The sequence below is a fragment of the Perca flavescens genome, chromosome 2, assembly GCF_004354835.1.
Source record: "Perca flavescens isolate YP-PL-M2 chromosome 2, PFLA_1.0, whole genome shotgun sequence".
NCBI lineage: Eukaryota > Metazoa > Chordata > Actinopteri > Perciformes > Percidae > Perca > Perca flavescens.
In genome coordinates, this window is record NC_041332.1 from 12332655 (window position 1) to 12351083 (window position 18429).

An 18429-nucleotide genomic window follows, 5' to 3' on the forward strand; every position below is an offset into this window, starting at 1 on the left:
TTGTTGTATTTTAACTCAACTGGACTCAGGTGTGGTATCTACACATCCATAAGCTACAATCTTATACAGAAAAGAGAATATAGAAATGAGTTGTTTTTTGAGTAACTGTTCATTACAAAACAGATAACTGTATAAACAGAGGGAAATATGGCAGCTCACAGAACATTATCTCTTTGAAGCTGTTTTTAAGCCGAGGTAGCTTGTGGTCTACATCCTCAAGGTGATTCACATTTGTGTATAAGATGGCAAGTTTCTAGTTTGGTGCGACTGTCCTGCTCCTCAGACATCCACAGGTGAGGTACTTCATGACAGTCATGCTGACGTGCATTAGAGGTCCCAGGTTAAAGAGCATGTGGTAGAAGGCATGGACAGACAGGCCTCCAGTTTCATCAGCGTATTTCATCGCTACGATGGGAGTGTACAAGGGGTTGGTCAGATTACGGAAGCGCGGCCTGCTTGCTTCAATCACTTTCTTGGTACACTGCAGAGCGTGAGAGAATGGAGAAAAAAAGACAGAGATTTCCAGTCAGACCTGCCGGATTAATTGCAGATGTGTCACTGGGGAAGCTAAGTCACTCATGTAAACCTACCCTGGCGATGTCGTCAGGCGTTTGTCCCAGTGTCTCAAAGATGTCAATAGAAGAAGGAAGATAGACATTCTTGAAGTAATGCACCGTATCTGGATCAGCTCCAGGAAACTCCTTCTGCTTCACTTCCTCAATCATCTTTGTCTCAAAATCTGTGCGCACTGGGCCCGGCTCTATCATCGACAATCTAAGGAGAGAGACACACAACAGAGGGGGAACATAAGAAGACTGGAACTCAACAAAAGAGCATTGTTAGATTGAGGAAGAACTCAATGGCAACACTAGTGCTGAAATCATTTATTGATTAAAATCACAAATGAATATTAATCAATAACAATTTCAATAATTTATTAATCCCTTCAACATTTGGGCGTAGTCTCCCTAAATTAAAACAAATTGACTTTTTTGTATCATTAGACCCTGGGATTTGGACACAAAGTATTCAGGATTTATAACAGCGTTGGACTGCCCGACTAAAGTAAAGAAAGTAGGATAACACCATATTTTTGAGCTTTTAGTTGTATGTTGTATGTAGAGTTGTTGGTTAAAGATGCAGTAGGTAAGACTTATAAAACTTTCTGTCATATTTGCTGAAACTGACCCTATGTTCCAGTAGAACTACATGAAGCAGGTCATTTAAAAAAAAAATCTGGCTCCTCTGGCACCACCTACAGCCTGTAGTGCGATTTGCAAAAATCCGCAGCTCCCTGTTCAGATGCACCAATCAGGGCCAGGGGGGCTGTCTAACTGCGTGTCAATCACTGCTCATGGACACGCATTCATTCTCCCTTGTGGGGGGAGGGGCTTAGGAGACCGTTGTCACTACCCAATGTGAGTCGAGTGCCGATGTGAGTCGCGCATGCTCAGATTTAAACGGTTTACGGCATAACGTGTCTTACTGAAATTTGTGAAATCTGTAAAATAATAAAGTTTTCTCTTTACATACAATAACAGAAGATGTTTATGTGTAAATGATGATCATTTAAAAAACGTTTTAGCTATCTATAATTGTTTGATTGCTAACGTTAGCTCAAAACGCCATTCAAGTGACAGCCTTTGTTGTGTTTGATTGCTAACTTGTAGCTAGCAGTCATTTCAAAAACGTTTTAGCTATCTATGATTGTTTGATTGCTAACGCTAGCTCATCTTGTAGGCTACTCGTCGCAAAGTGACGCATGCGCGACTCACATCGGCACTCGACTCACATTGGGTAGTGAGACCGTTTTGGCTGTAGCAGAAAGGGGGGGGGGGACTGAGAAGTTGTCGATGTTCAAATTCTTTGGCTAAGTCCTGGATCTTCACAATCCTACCTACAGTAGTGGCTGGTAAACAATTTATAGTTTAATATAATTTACTAAATAAAAATGCGTAACAGAAAAGCATTTAACGTTTTATCCAGCGCCATCATCAGGCCAAAATTGAAATGTGTCCAATACTTTAATTAATTAATAACTAATTTACGACCACATACATACTGACATCATCATCAGCCTCGGCTGTACTTTGAGTTTAGTGCTAATTAGCAAACTGGTTCTCTGAAATGGTTCAATCATGATTTTGGGGCCTAGATAAAAGGAGGAGGCAACACACGATTAAAGCCTGTTGTTAAATGTCAGACTCTGTGTCTGTGTGGTTTGTTAGTAATGATGGAAGTAGCATCAGGGGCACTCACGTGACATTAAACTTCAAGAGCTGCACAGCCAAACTCTCACAGAAGCCCTCCATAGCAAACTTGGAAGCTGCATACACGTCATTAAACACCACACCTATAGAAACACAGTAAATGCTTACATTTCACTTTGAGACAACATGCACAGTTTAATAGATCAGTTCTTCTTGTTCACTGTTTCGTACTGACATACAGCAGCACTTAAACTCCATTAGGCTTCCTTCAGCTTTCCACCCTCTCTTCCATTCGTCCATCATCTACCCATACATACATCAAACTGAAGCTGCCAAACTGTCATTTCTCCCTGTAGCGTTTGACACCCTACCCCGCCTCACCTCCCTTCCCCTACCATACCGTCTGCTAACCTTGCAGTCCCATCACACTGCTGACCACGATGATGTGTCCTCCTTTCCTCTTCTTCATGTCAGGCATCACCTCCTTGATCATGCGGATCACCCCAAAGAAATTGGTCTCAAACACTTTCTTCATCTCTTCGATGGGGATGCTCTCTATTGGACCCACTAGGCCGATACCTGCGTTATTGACTGGTCAGGAGAAGAAGAAAGAATCAAAGAGGACAAGGAAGAAATTGAGTATGAACGTCACTTTGGGACAGCATTAACGATGAGGATGCATTTTACTTACTGAGGACATCCACGTGTCGATCTTTGATGCCATCAAAACACTGTTTGACGGACTCATCGTTGCAGACGTCCAGTACAGCCAGAGAAAGAGTTTTCCCGTATGCATCCCCGGCAGCTTCCACCAGCTTATCTTTACGTTTCAGGTCACGCATCGTTGCTATGACTGAACCGGTGGAAAAGAGGGAAAACAGAAAGAGATTGAGAGGAGCGCACAAGACATTTTTTTTTTTAAGTCTTGAGTTTTGAAAAAATGCCTTGCAGTACTAATCAGCCACGTGAATGGAGTGTACGCGTACCCCTAGGGGTACTTTGGAGCACTGCAGGGGGTACGTGAGAATTCTTTTAAAATATGTTAATTAAAAAATATCAGTCATGCATAATTCCCTGAAAAAATTGTACTATAATAGTAAATTAATTTAGTAATGTATTTTAAACATTTGAAGTAGCATTTAAATGTTTTTCAGTTACAAAGTTGTTGTTTAGTCAATCAGACTGCTGTAATGTACCTCTTTATACAGGCTTTTTTTCCCCCCAAAAAAATGCTTTGCGCTGTTCAGGGGGTACTTGGCACAGAGAATATTTCACAGGGGGTACATTATTGAAAAAAGTTTGAGAACCACTGCTCTAGTATATGTAACTCACTTGGTTTTAACTTTGAATGTATTTCTTCAGTAATTCTTTCTGAAACATGTCCCTGTGGTTTTATTTTCACACTCCAACCTGTATGGGTATCTACTGTATTATTTGTAGACCTCCTTATATAAAGATAGATAGAAGATACAATTTGTTTATGACAATTTAACAACATATTCCATGATCCTTAGCCAACGGCACACTGTCAAAAACTGTTGTTCTAGGATGCTGAGGTGTTCATACTTTATTGTCCAGCACAGTAGTCGATAGGTACCCTTTTAGTTTTAAAAAGTTATCAGTTAACAGTTATCAACAAAATGTGTTTTTAATCGCTCAATATATACTGTAGCCACGCTAGAGGTCAAGACTGAAATATCTCAACAACGTTTGACTGCCACGAAATTTTGTTTCGACATTCATGTTCCCTTGGGGAAGAAGCCCATTGACCTTTGTGATCCCCTAACCTTTACTAATACTTTTGTTTATGACCTGCCAAACTAACGACATTTTCTTCAGCCTCGGCTGTACTTTTGTGTTTAGTGTTACTACTAATAAAATGTTACCATGCTAACACTTAACTAGGATGTGAACATGGTAAACATCTGTTAAACATCAGCATGTAAGGATTGTCATTGACAGCTCAGCTTGTAGTTCAAAGCACTGCTGTGCATAAGTACAACCTCACCTCACAGAGCCATTAACATGGCTACGGACTCTAAGGTTTGTTAAATGTAAGTCTGTATGGTCATGAGATTTATGAGTAGATAGGACACATGCACACCTTTTCTGCTATACCACAAATAGGGCTGCACGATATGAGGAAAATATCTAATTGTGATTATTTTGACTGATATTGTGATTTCGATATGATTCACGATACTGGAGGAAATGATCATTTTTGTATCATTACTCTCATTTTCATTGAAAAATATATTTAAAAAAATAAATGATTGAAGTGTGATTTTTTTTTTTTTTTGCGAGGATCTGTACCAAACAAAGATTTTGTTCTTTAGTCTGTAGGATAAGATTTGTAGGCCGGGATGTCTCTGCAGCACCACAATGCTTTATTTTAGAATGGTTTGACACATATTTTGCCTTTAACAAAATTTTGCGATTTGGATATTGCACTAGTTCATATTGCAATTTCAATAAAATTGCGATTAATTGTGCAGCCCTAGCCACAACTTGTTTGTGGTTTTTATATTGGCAGCTTTAATAAAAAAATAAAAGAGTAGCACCTCTGACTTCAAACCGCAAGTTGATTTAAATATTTCAATCTCAATTAGATCTTTGTCATGCCATTTTGACCTGTGTGCAGGCATGATTCTTTTAATCATTGCTGTTTGCCAATAGCCCTGCGTATGATTATGATCCTTTAATTTCCATGGGCAGCTTCCAAGTGTGAGTTTGTGAATGGATGCAACACTCCCACAGCACTACACCTTCAGGCTGCTGCTGTAAATAGGCATGTGATTAGGCAACCTGCCCAGGTAAATGAGGTTTAAACAAGACGATATCACTATCTGGAGAGTCAAACTGAGTTTTTTTTGCCTCAGGCTGCATGTAGGTTCACACAAGATACACACATAAATACATGTTGATGAGTAGACTCCAGTGTCTTAATATGTGTGTCAAGTACAACATGTTTTTATGAATTATTGTGCAGCATCAACACGTTCTGTCTGTGTTCATTTCCATCCTGAGTGATTCCTGACTTTGTGTATGTTTCCTGTCATAGCAGTGAACGGAAAGAAAGGAGTAAAGGTCATGATAAACTGGGAGAATATTGTCAGGGACATGCGATGATAGGTGAGAATGGAGGGTAAAGTACACCCATACACAGGCACAAAGGAAACTGTGTTCACATACTGTACACCCCTTTGCTGAGTCAACCTGGCTGTTTGTTTTTTTTCTAACTGAATTCTCTTTTTGAATAAGTGACACAACAATGGAAAAGCTATTGCTAAAGATAGTAATTGTAAAAATAACCTTAAGTAGCCCTATTATAGACCATCTGTGCTCCTGTTACAACAGTCAGTTTACATATCAGCACTGCGTCACTGCGTTGGGGAATAGCCCTCGCCAACCTGTCATCCAGAATGGAGCTCAGCGAGCTGAGCCATAATTAGCCTAACCAAGGCTGTAGTGGGGCTTTAGTTATTGTCTGCTGTTACATGCATAAGAGTAAGACATTTGGCCTTGTTTGGTTCAAATCCGTTTTTTGGCTTATCCTGACTGCATACAGATTGATCTTTTAGAAAGTATGGATAACTAAAAAAAAACACATGAATGTGATTTTTGCAAATCACATTTCAAACGACATTTGGAAGCGGTTTGAAATGTGATTCCAATCGGTGTTCTACAGATACGTCTTAGTCCGGTGGCCTTGGCCCCTGAAATCGTATTTCAAAGTGTGTTTTGCATAACTCATATATCCATGAACCTAATTGTGCCTATGCTTAAGTTGTTGAAAAACAAATTAGATTTTTCTTGAGTCTGAACGTAGAAAACTTTAAGTTGTGATCAGAGACTATGTGGCAGAGGGGAGGCCGAAGGGAGCTGGGAGCTTGTCCTGCATCTATAAAACTTTACATTTTATCCCAATGTTTCCCATTAATTTCCATATGGAATGAAAATCAATTAGCAAGTGAAACTTTCTTGAGTCTTGTGAGGCTGCATGATTTATTTTGTCAATTTTACAAAGTTATTGCATGGTAATACAGTGTAAGTGCAGATTGATTTAAAAAAAGTCTGCACTGCTTTACCTTATAACGATAATATAACTCATTAATAAACTTTAATACTGTATGAAAATGAAATGGAAACCAATGGTTAACTGGAACAATTCATTCACATTTTTAAGTACGGTATAATGCAAAGTATACATTATTTTTACTGATGGGCTGACACATGAAAAAAACATTGGTATGGTCCTTTAAGTGGACCGCTAGCAGTTAGACAAATTAGGTTTAAAAATAAAAGAGAAAGTAGGTTAAATCCAAAGATAAATCTTTTTTTTGTATGTGGACCACAGAAGGTTGACTGTGACCTCTAACCTCCCTGTGGGAGGATGCAGAGTTTCCTCTTCAGGGTTCAGTAATGGACACAGCCTCCAATTTGCTCCATTGTATCCAGTTATCAGTTCATTCCCATTAATTTTCTAGGATCAGACAGTTTTGTTATTGATTCTAAATTGGATCCTCATTTACTCTCATGTGGTTCAGATATCATTTTTTTTTAAATATTTAAACCGCCGCAAACAGCATGTCAGCATCTCTTTAGATGGAAATCCCTCCTCTTTAGAAACAGGTGGCTTCAATCTTCATAATCGCTTCAATCTTCATAATCGTGTAGACTATGTAACACTCTTATGTGCACTACACTCATTATGTAAGCATCCTTACAGTGCAGATGAAGTAGAGTGATAGCAAATTAGTATATAAAGGGTTTAACAAGTTGTGTAACATTTACCATGCAAATAAGGTTATTGGTAGGTAGTAGCTGTTGAATTGTCTTTCTTGTCTTACATATCCTTCTTGTTATGCTTTGGCAACACTAATGTAGCCTATTTACATGACGTGCTAAAGCAAATTGCAATTGAATGTTCTATCTCTCTCTCTCTCCCTCTCTCTCTCTCTCTCTCCATCTTCTCTTTCTACACACAATGCACCTACCGTGATAGCGCTTCTGTTCATCCTTGGCCAGCATCACGGCCATCCTCAGACCGATACCGGAGGAGCAGCCGGTGATCAGCACCACTTTCTGCCCGGGACTCCCCATGGCTCCCCTGCCTCTCCGCTCTGTTGTCACCCTGATGAGACACCAGCAGACCAGCAGCTCTGCAGGCTGAGTGGCGATTTAAGGTGAGAGCAACTGTAAGAGGATTAGAGAGACAGAGAGAGAGTCACATGGACAGATTACAACAACAGTGAGATTATCTAGCCAGTAAACGCTCGCTTGCCCCGGTCTGTCCTGTGGGAGTCATGTCCAACTTCTTTATTTTAGACCATGATGGAAAAATATTGCCATGGCATTATCTGAAACTTAATAAACCCTCTGCCTGTCAGAGGTGTCTGTTCAACAGTGTGAAGAACAAATTGATAAGCACCAATTTGAAGTCACATATCGATATGTAAAAGTCGGCTTCTGCTCAGCAAAGAGATTCGGCACCCCCCGGTGGTCAATATAATTATTCTTCATATCGGTCTAACTCTATCAATGGAAAGACTTCTGTTATTCAAAGCCAACACAAATACGGCTACATTATACGTGATGATGCCATAAGATGTTTTTTTTTATGGCAGAGTGAGTTATACAATAATAGATGAAACAAAAGATACACACACAAGTACAAAATATCTCTGCATGTCTCCCTCTCTTTTGCACACACGCACGCACACGGACGTGCGCGTACACACACACACACACACACACACACACACACATACTTTCAACACCTGAGCGTAGCTGCTTGTCTTAAGACAACCCACTTGAAGCAATAGGAAGAGCGTTTGGAAATATTCCTGGAATCTATTTTTTTCTCTTTTCTCTATACAAAGAAAAGTCTGTGTGTGTGTGTGTGTGTGTGTGTGTGTGTGTGTGTGTGCGCCTACATACAATTTACTTCTGTTACCAAAACATTAACTAGTAATGATTATTGTACATTGCATTTAAAGTATCTTTATCTCTAAAAACATATACTCTATTTACCTCCTGCAGAATATGACAAATGGTACACAGTTTCTCTCCAGTATTTTTCTTTCTACAAAAACAGAACGGTTTATCTGATCATCAGTTACAGGCTGGAAAGCAGAATGTGCCAAAACTGTTATTGATAAGACAGTTTTTGGCACATTTCTTTTTCTGCTGAAATGTTTATTGTTGTTGTTCATTTTAGACATTCCTTAACAGATTTCATTATTAAAGTTGAATTTGTTCCAATATCAGGTGCATTTTTGTTACATTTTAATGTAGCCTATAAAATAAGCTGTACTAAATAAATATTTTTTGATTTGATTATACAGTTATATTTGTTCCTGAGTCACCTGCTCATACTATCCTTCTAAGTCTTCTAAGAGTCATATTTTAGCCTACAAGTGATCAAAATAAAAAACATGTCTAAATGGATTCTGAAGCAGGACAGGGGAGACCTGAGGCTCATATACGTAGGTATTCACGAGCACGTATGCATGTGGGTGCATGCACTGAGCTCTGATCCTGTTGGCCCTTTTTTGTGAAAAATAACCCTATAAACTTCTCCCTATAAATTGTTTCTGATACCTCCCCATGAGCTGCTTGTTTCTTTTGACTTTTCTACATCAGAAAAAAAATAATGATTATCCCCTGGATTAAAAGTCAGGAAGCACATTTTGTCTTTTTCATTGTGCCTATAGGAAGAATATGTTGTATGTGTGTTGGAAGAAAGTGTGGGGTGGGCAAAGACAGACAGGCACTGGAATTTGGAATCTGCAGCAGCATTTTTTTTATTAGTCGGGTAGCACCGATGTCCTGTCCTAGCATGCTTTGTCTGTGTGTGTGTGTGTGTGTGTGTGTGTGTGTGTGTGGAGAGAGAGAGGGAGTAATAGAACATTAAGAAAATATTAATTTTTTTATTTACATTTTTTCGTTGTTCATGTTGGATGTTTTATATGTGGTCCTATCGAAAGAAACTTTGCTGGCAGGTTGTTGTTTTTTTTTAAACATTAAAACTTATTGCACGTGCCCGAGCATATTTGCGCGCAACGTGTACGTGCGGGTGCGTGCGTGCCAACGTGCGCACACGCGCAAAAGAGAAATAGAGATAGACGCCACATAGTCCCTTAAATCACTCAGACAATAATGATGCGAATAATGACACGCGCAGTAATTATGTTTCTGTACAGCCCCACGAGCCCTTAACCAGGAGTCTCTGGGGAGGGAGGGGTCACCTCGGAGGAGAGAGGGCGCGAGGGGAGGGGGGAGGAGAGAAAGTGGGGAAAGTGGGTGAAGAAGGAAAAAGATCTTGTGAGATTAAGGAATTCTTCCCCCCCGCCGGTCTCCCCTCTTCATCCGTCCGTCCAGCAGAACACCAGTAGAATAACCGGAGAATAAGCGCTGCTGAATATATTTCCTTCATCAATTAAATCAGCCTTAAATGCATGCGCGCTCTTAATTGCCTGCTGGTAAAGTGCGCGTTGAGACGCACGGGCGCGAGGAAGCAGTTCCTTTAGATCTCGCGCGCAAAGCCAAAAGTTTCTCTGACTTCAGGTGTCTCGCGGAGCGCAGGGGACGCACGAGGGAATTATTGGCCGCCGTATCGATAGCTTCAGATGCAATATGATGGATCGATGGAGTCCAGTGCGCCGGACGTGGCTGCTGTTGCTGCTTGTCTCGGTGTTTTACACCTCGACGGCAGGTAGGCTGAACTGTTAATGACTGTTTACTTGTTTATCTTCGTGCAAATAATTAGCTCCCTGAGTTCAGTTTGCCTAATTGTATTTTAGCCTGTAAAAAGTTGAAGTTGATACTTCCTTTTTCCTTTCCTTTCCTTTCTTCCTCTCTCTGTGTCACACCAGTTGTCACCACCTGCCTTCCAGCCCCTGATGAGCTCATCGTCGTTTAAGTGTCATCCTTAACCCTTCCTTAACACTATTTGTACAACTTTCCAGCAAACACACTCACTGTCAGCCATTTGTGCATCTAGACAAATATTTGATTGTCTGCGTGATCTTGATTTGTCAGGGATAGGTCAATTCCCAAAACACACCCCCTTCTCCCCCCCCCAGAAAAACGTCTTCTAGTCATTTTCCCCTCAACTTTCAGAACAAATGGCTTTTTGACAGATGCTTTTGTGATGCCAGGTCAGGCAGACATGAAGCTTATTGAACTGAACCACCATATCTCTGGGCTCCTTGAGCCCACTGCACATTTGCTAGACAGTTGAAAGGCACAGGCCTATATGTCTAGACTTGTTCTGCCATACCTGCATCAATCTGTGCTCTCATACACCAGCATACAGTGTTTTGAACTTGGTAATGGGGAACAGACTGAGGAAAATTAAAGTGAGCTGTGCTGAACTGTACTGGAGACTCTTGCTTACAGCAGCCCCTCGAGCTGCACTGGAAACATATGAGGAGGACTTTGTTCTTCTGGGGCTTTTGGAGCCTTTGCTGTTGTATCTTCTTAAAGAGACCATGCAAACTACAGAACATTTCAAAACTAGAGAAAGTGAAGTGTCTGTTATAGCAGATGAGTTGGGCCTAATGCATCAGGACAGGTCAGATGAGTCAGGTTATTCCTAAATATTAAATTGACTTCCAAATATTTAGTATTTTATATTTCCGTTTAAACTTTGTGATATTCCTAGAAATGTGAAGTCCAGTTTCAAGAACATCACATGTAGTTTAGCTTCAAATTTCATTCTTGACCTTGGAAACAATAGTTGACATAACAGTCTCATTGCATTTAGTCTATCTGGTAGCTATTCTGGAGCGTTCCATCATCATACTACATCAGCAGATGGAATGTTTACGTTGTCATGGAATTGTAAATGTTTTTATTTCCATTTTGTCACTTCTTGTCCATGTAAGCTTAAAGGAATAGTTTGACATTTTGGGAAACGCGCCTACTGCTTTCATGCCGAGAGTTAAATCAGAAGCTCAATACCACTCTCATGTTTGTACAGTGAATACAAAGCTTGTGCCAGAAGCTGATTAGCTTAGCTTAGCTTTGCTTAGCAAAAAGATTTAAATCGGGGAGACAGCTAGCTGACTCTGTACAAAGACAACACAATCCACTAATTAGCACTTGAAAGCACATTCATTAACACTCTATATTTTGTTTGTTTAATGCATTTAAAAAAAAAAAACAACACTAACAACAACACTTTGCGGTGTCACATGATGATACATATCGGACTATTTTTTGGCCAGGGGCAGTACATTCCTTGTCTTGAAGGTTGCTAGGCATCTAGGAAAGACAAACTCTTGGCAAGAAAGCGAATAAGCAGATTTCCCAAAAATCTTAAAACGATTTTAAAACTACTTACTAATACTTGAAAAGTTAAGCTTCAAAGTGAATTCTTGACCTCGGAAACAGCAGTTGGCAAAACAAGCTCAACTCAAGATGAGATGAATGAATGAATGAATGAATAAATAACATGGGATGTAATCAAAAGTTCCAGAACAGCTACTTAATGGACCTTGAGTTTAGGTTGTTTGGTCAGTCGCATATAATGTCCTGATGGGCTTTACAGATCCAGAACACAGTTCTCAACCTGTCTAAGCACTCAGGAAAACCAAGGAAAAGCTTTAAAAAAAAAAATCCTTCATTTTAACTTCATTAGGGCCGTTGTTTTCCTCATGTAACAGCTGTTTCATTTGCAAGTCAGCATGCACCCGCTTTATTTAGGATTACATCAGCGATTCACTGTGAAAGAGTCAGCGAACAGGTGACTTGGCAAAAACCCCACCAGGGTGCCTCGACGTGCTGAATAAGATCGCTGAAAATATTTATGTTATGTCCCAACAGCCTTCAAATATTTTTTAACAACCTGCCTTTGTACTGAAGATTAAAAGCAAACCTGCCTGCTGGCTACTGTATTCTAGTTTACGCGATCGTGTCTCAATGATGTATTAAAAAACTAAGTGAAGACAGAGGTTGTTAGGCTTTTTCGCAGAATGATTAGCCCACATGCCGGGTCTAACCTCACTCTGTCTGTGAAGGTCATTACTCCAGTGTGTGACCTCCTGACCTTTAGGGTCATCCAGGGTCAAACTCAGTCGGGGTGTAGCATCTCCCACCTGGCGAGCAGAGAACGCATCCTTTAGGAATTTATTCGTAAATAACCCACCTGGTGAAATGAAAGACAGAAAAACAACAGGGGTGTAACGATTCATCGATCTGGATAGATGTATCGATTCAGTGATCCACGATCCAATATTATCGATGCGAAGCGATACACATAATTTGTTACACACCTCTTAATTTTAATCACCACTTTATATTTGTCCTTTTTATTAAAAAAAAAAAAATTTTTTTTTTTATTTAAATGTCCGGAAAAGCTCAGTAATAAAATTGTCAAATGGTATTTTACTAGCTTTTTTTTGAGTTGCTATAAAACTTGCAACTGTGTGAAATGGGCATATGATATTGTCTCATATCGATTGCAGGCCCCTGAATTGAATCAAATTGAAATCGTATTGTGACAGACTCAGCAACTGTGTCCTATCCTATCCTTGTCCAAAGAATCCATATAATATTGTATTGTTATAAAACTTGTAATTTACACCCTTACACACATACACGCAGTATAATGTCTCCCTTTCCTCTTCAGCTACTGGACAAACTTGTCCGTAACACCTATAATTAAACTGTCTTCAGTAACATGTTACTCTCTGTTATTTTTTGCTTACTGTCAAATGCAATCACACACCTGGCTGTCAACAGATTAGGTGTAAATTATGATCATAGTTATGAGCAGTGTGGTCAAGTTACGGTCAAGAATGTCACAGTCTGGCCTAAGGTGTTTCAGGGTCATACCTGGTTCACCACCAGCTTTAAACCTGACCCTTGCTATTTATTGCTTTCAAATTATTCAGTAAAATCCTCTGGTTGCCAGTGTAACACAGCTATATCCAAGGATGTTTAGTTTAAAGCCTTCCTGCTAGATTTTGAGCTCATTGTTGAAAATGGTGTGATGGTTAGATAATGGAATAAAAAGTAATATCAGTGTTCTGTTTGGTGAGAAAATCAGACTTGGTTTAAGATCTGTACTCTCTGAGACTCTCAGCCAAGCAGACACACACATTACGAAGTAAGAGATACCTGCCTCACCTTTTCAGTGTGTTTTTCTTACATTTCATTGCCTGGAATCAACAACTTGATAGCTTTTAATGTTTACCCTGGCACAACATTGAAAGACTAAAGGTTAAAAACATCAGTTGCTGCATGTGTCTGCATAGGATGAAAATGTTAAAAATGGTGCTGTTCTTGCCAAACCCCAATCATTGATGTTACAGCAGGTGTTCTTGATTTGGCAGATGTTGGGGAACACCTGCTGTGACTCTGAATGGGATGTGGCCAGAGGCACTAGAGCTGTAATCGGGCCTTAAAAGTTAGGCCCGACAAGGCCCGAGCCGACAGAATTTGGCCCGAGCCCGACAAGTACATTTTAAATGACAGCTTTTTAAAAGCCCAAACCCGTTTACAGCCCGACATTATTCAAATGTGCACACGCACACAGGTCTTTTACCTTTTGTCAAGAATGAGTCATTTATCAATTTTTTAACATCATTTATTCATGACTAACGTAGGCTATAGGTCACTGGGAAGTTGGAACAAAGAAATAAAGTAAGTCCTCCAGAGGCCAGCCTCTGTTTCACCTCCTCAGCATCTATTTTCGCGCAAATCGAAACGCATCACCTGACCGCTCATTTACCGCACAACCCAGAGCGCAAGCCCGAGCCCGTGTAAAATGATAGAAATTAAGATCGAACCCATCGGGGTCCCGTCGGGTACAGGCAAAGATTTTCCACTCTAAGAGGCACAGCTGTAGTAGTTTTTCTACCACATTCAATTTGGAAATCATCTTTTTTAGATATTATTAACCACGCTAGCAGCTTGGCTCTAGGGATGGCAATGTTGGTCGATTGGTCCACCGCTTTGGTCCAATCTGAAAACAATCTTATGAAAATTCAGGGTTTTCTTCAAGATGAATTGTAATATATTTGGTGATCCCTTAACTTTCAATCTAGTTCATCATCAGATGAAAATGTTATTTTGTCCAATATTTTGGTTCATACATACCGGTATCTGCAAACTAATGACATTCATCAGCTTCAGCTGTACTTTAGTTGTTTAATGTTTAGTGTTGATTAGCAAACGTTAGCATGTTAACACACTAAACAAAGATGGTGGCATTGCTAAAGCAAAAATGTTGAGCTCTTGCTTTACCATTTCTGGCAGATTTCTCCCCAATATGGAATGACCATTTCCTCTTTACTGCCATACTTTCTGTCACTGATAATTTCACTTTTGTCCTGGGGAGGGTGTAGATCATGGAAATAGAATGGTAGTAGAACAGACATTCCCATTTAAATCAACGCAGGAGGGTCAGAGCAACAGCCATTTGTATGTGTACCGTTGCCATTACAAAGAACTGTGGCCATTTTAGTGGGCTGACTTCAGCATAAACTTCGATATAAACCGAATTGTGGTAAGTCGCCGATTCCCTGAAGTGAGGTTTTGCCACAAACGAGCAGTTATGAAGCATGGATAGGTGTCTTTTGTGCACCATGCATTGCTGCTAGAAATGAAGTGAGGATTGCTGGATTTAATTGCTTCAACAAGAGACAGGACGGCTTAATGGGGACGGAGGCCAAAGCGGATTTCTTAAAATAGTGAGAGTGACACACTCTACGGCCCCTCTGATGTGTGTTGTGCTCATAACAACTAAGAACAATCGCCATTTTCTCTTGAACTGTGCGTTCTACTCTTATTCTATTTCTACGGTGTAGACAGCTATGGGTCTTACCTGTCTTTCCTCTTTTCGCCTGCCAGCAAAGAGCTTCACCACAAGAGCATAATGTGTGCAGAGGTTCATGAAATTCTATACAGGTGCCTTGACCAACCAGTAGGAATGGCTAGCGCAAAGACAAGGACACAGTGAAAGTCCTTTTTGTTAAAATGCACAAACCAGACGGAGGAACCACTACCAGGAATATAACCCAGGTCCTTGTGGTGGTGGTTGTCGGATGTGTGTAAACCTTTTTTTTTTTCAAGATATGTTGGCTACTTTAAATAACTACAAGGAAACAATGAGGGCAGAATCTGAAATGGAGATTCTGTTGAGAGAGATTGAGATGAAACAAAGACATTGCCTCAGCTTACCAAAATAACATGTATGGAGCTGCCTGCTCAAAGGAAAGTTTTTGTGCAGTGATTGATGAAAGTGGTCTTTGACCAAATACCTGCAAAACATTCCCATCAGCCTCAGCTGTCTTTTGGGTTTAGTGCTAAAGAGCAAATGTAAGCATGCTGTCACACTAGACTAAGATGGTGAACATGGTAAACTGTCATTGTCTAAACGTATCTTAACGTTTGTGAGCATGTTAGCATGCTGACTTTAGCATTCAGTTCAGCCACGCAGAGCTGCTAGCATGACTGTTTAGTTTTAGCTTAGTTCATTTGCACAATAGACTTTAAAAACAAGTAGTTACAGTACATGAGAGGAAAGAAGCCTTAGAGTCATCCCCTTATACAAAATAGAAGAAGAAAAAAACAACTAAACATGATAATTCCTTTACAAAATATAGAATTAAGGCAAGCAATACAACCGAAAACAAACAGATTGTTGTAGTGTTTTTTTGTAGTAGTTTTGTTTTGACTCTTTTGACATTTCTTCGGGCCATTTGTCAAACCATTTTCTATATTGTACCCTGCTATAATTGAAGTCAGATTTGTCCTAGTTTACAGCAAACCCAGTTGACTTTGGTGTAAAGTCTCTGTTGAGCCTTTCCAAGTCTGATCAGAGAGCCATATCAATTTGTTTAAAGCAAAAACAAGATCCGGCAGTGGGAATAGAATGGTTGGAGCATATGTTAAACACTGTCAATATGTTAAGTATGAGACTGAAATGATTTAACTGTGTACACAAGCTGTTAAATCATAGATGTTGTGATCTGTTTAGCAATAGTCTATAAAACAGATTGAGAGACCTTTTTTTTTCAATTTGTCATGCACAGGCAGCCACTGAAAATATCAGGTAGAAGGTAGACGAGAGAGCAGGAGTCCTTTGATATACAGAGCATTTAACTGGACAGCTCATGTAAATGCGTGTGTAATTTGTACTTTGGTTATTCCTTTGCTTGTTTCAACAAAACACTCTTATTCAGTGTCCAGAAACAGTTATTTCACCACTGGTGATGTGATGATGGTTAAATATCCTATACTGCTATGCCAGGGTTTTATTTTGAAGTATTTTTTAATACTTTGCGATGCGTCTTTCCAGCGTATGATTATCTTTTGCTTAATGCCGGGCTCAGTCAGTTAAAGCTTTTATTTTGTTTCAGATGTTTCAACCATCTCTGCATGTAATAAACTTGACTTAACGGAGGATATTTAAATACTTTAGGCCACTTCCTAAAGTATTTTGTTTGATCAAGTAAAGCCAATTTGATGCATGCTTGGCTTCCAACATATAACATTTCATGCAGTACACAAAAATGTTCAAAAAAAGCTCATAATCAAAATACAGATAATATAACATTTTACTTATACATTTTATTTGATATTTTAAGTCATTGCGAGTTTTTTGGTAAACAAATATTGCAGTTACAGTTACTATGTCTAATGTAATCTTTATCATTTTGCACTCTTGACACAGTAGGTCTGTGTGCTATACATTTGTCTTATGTTTGAAAGTAAGCTCACTCTTTGTTCTCCAAAATCAAAGTCAGTGTCTGATGCACCATCCAACAATAATAGAGCACAGGGCCACAAAAAGCAATGTGTAGCTGTCCGAGAAGAGTTGGAGCCCCGTGACTGACAAATATTGATGCAGTCTTTGATCTGTGTTTGAGAGGAAGAGTGACTGTTGGATGAAGAGGAGAGAAGATTACGAGGATATGTTGGGACTTGAGATGTTGTGTGATTTCAACACGAGTGCCACAGATTCCTAGAAGGAGATAAGCAGCACATGTCTGTCCTTCAGTTGGTTTCTTATTCTCTCTCTCTGTTAATGCTATTAAGGATTCCTCTAAGTGTATGTTTCTGTGTACTGTACGCATAGACTGTTGTGTCTGTGTGTCCGACAGCAGGAGAGACTGTCCATTGTGTTTCTTTGATGAGAGCCAGCTGAACTGGGAGGAAAGAAAACACATGGTATCCTATCCTCCATCCTATTCTTCCCTCTGCACTCTTTCTCTGTCTCTTGTTCTCTCTGGTTTTCTTCTCTCTCTTTTTTATCATTCTCCTGGTTTAGTCTCTGTGGAGAGCCGTGTCAGATGTTTGAGAGAGACGTTTGAGGAAAACTGGAGAGAGTAAAGAGGTCTGGACTGACAGACTCCTTGGGCAAATCCTCTGTGGGGGATCTGAAAATCGTGTGTGTGTGTGTGTGTGTGTGTGTGTGTGTGTGTGTGTGTGTGTGTGTGGCTCGACCAAACATCAGTTCTTGTTTCGGCAAACAGCATGTTATTGCATTTTTCACCATTACTGAGTTAATGACAAACACACACATATTGATACAACCGCACATGTGCACAGAAAGCACTTACCTAGTCTTAAGTCATACACACAAACACAGACACACATCTGGTTTCCAGCAAATCCATAGTCTTTTTTTTTAATACTGTGCCCGTTAAGTTGTTTGTGTGTCGGTGTGTTGTTTGTTTCTGTGAGTCTGCTCCACTTACTTGTGTATCCTGTATGGATAAATGTGGAACCTTAAACCGAGATGGATTTCAGATAAAAGACAGTGTCCTCCACTTCACACTTCACTGCTTTACGTTTTTGTCAGCCTTGTGTAACATGTCTTTGTAAAATCATCACTTGTAACACTTTATCCATCCATCCATCCATCCTCCATCCATCCAATAGTTTTTTTGTCAATGTCATCATAGAATTCAGTGTTTCTACTATCAGTTACATAACTCACTGTAGAGAAAGACAAGTGGGCAGAATAGCATAAAGGCTGTAAACAAGCAAACCGAGTAGTCTGATTCTCTAAGCCAGTATATTTGGAGGCAAAACTTAAAGTGAGCAAACCCAAGATTTCACTATCACTCTAATTACCTACCACAAGTATGGTAGGTCAAAGTTCACCTCAGTTTTCCCTTCTAAAGAAGTTTTGCTAAACTGTCACTTTGTTTAAAACCTGTCTGAACACTTATGTTTTTAATCTATCTATCTATCTATCTAT

General features: G+C 39.7%; 2 protein-coding genes across 4 annotated transcripts in view; one reads left to right on the top strand and one right to left on the bottom strand.

Annotated features, from left to right (window-relative positions):
• Positions 1–18429, top strand: part of LOC114547667 (collagen alpha-1(XI) chain) — a 58027-nt gene that overhangs the window by 1513 nt on the left and 38085 nt on the right. The window contains exons 2-3 of one of the 3 annotated variants that reach the window (XM_028566966.1): positions 5272–5342; positions 7216–7396. Coding sequence is in view for 1 of the 3 variants with exons in the window: in XM_028566957.1 (XP_028422758.1) it covers positions 9849–9927 (79 nt within the window). In the remaining 2 variants the exon portion in view is untranslated. Of the gene's footprint in view, positions 1–5271; positions 5343–7215; positions 7397–9530; positions 9928–18429 lie in introns of those variants that run through there. The other 2 variants (XM_028566975.1, XM_028566957.1) reach the window with 2 other exon arrangements.
• LOC114547689 (retinol dehydrogenase 8) lies at positions 215–7380 on the bottom strand. Its single transcript, XM_028567011.1, has 6 exons — positions 7208–7380; positions 2902–3063; positions 2622–2801; positions 2260–2353; positions 591–774; positions 215–481 (listed from the first exon to the last, which is right to left on the bottom strand). The coding sequence occupies exons 1-6, from the start codon at positions 7311–7313 to the stop codon at positions 254–256; spliced, it is 954 nt and encodes a 317-aa protein (XP_028422812.1). The 5' UTR covers positions 7314–7380; the 3' UTR covers positions 215–253.

Coding starts and splice junctions, on each gene's coding strand:
- LOC114547689 (XM_028567011.1), bottom strand. CDS start 7,313: ATGGGGAGTCCCGGGCAGAAAGTGGTGCTGATCACCGGCTGCTCCTCC. Junction 3,064..7,207: donor TGAACAGAAGCGCTATCACG/GTAGGTGCATTG, acceptor CCACCGGTTCAG/TCATAGCAACGATGCGTGAC. Junction 2,354..2,621: donor CAGTGTGATGGGACTGCAAG/GTTAGCAGACGG, acceptor GTGTTTCTATAG/GTGTGGTGTTTAATGACGTG.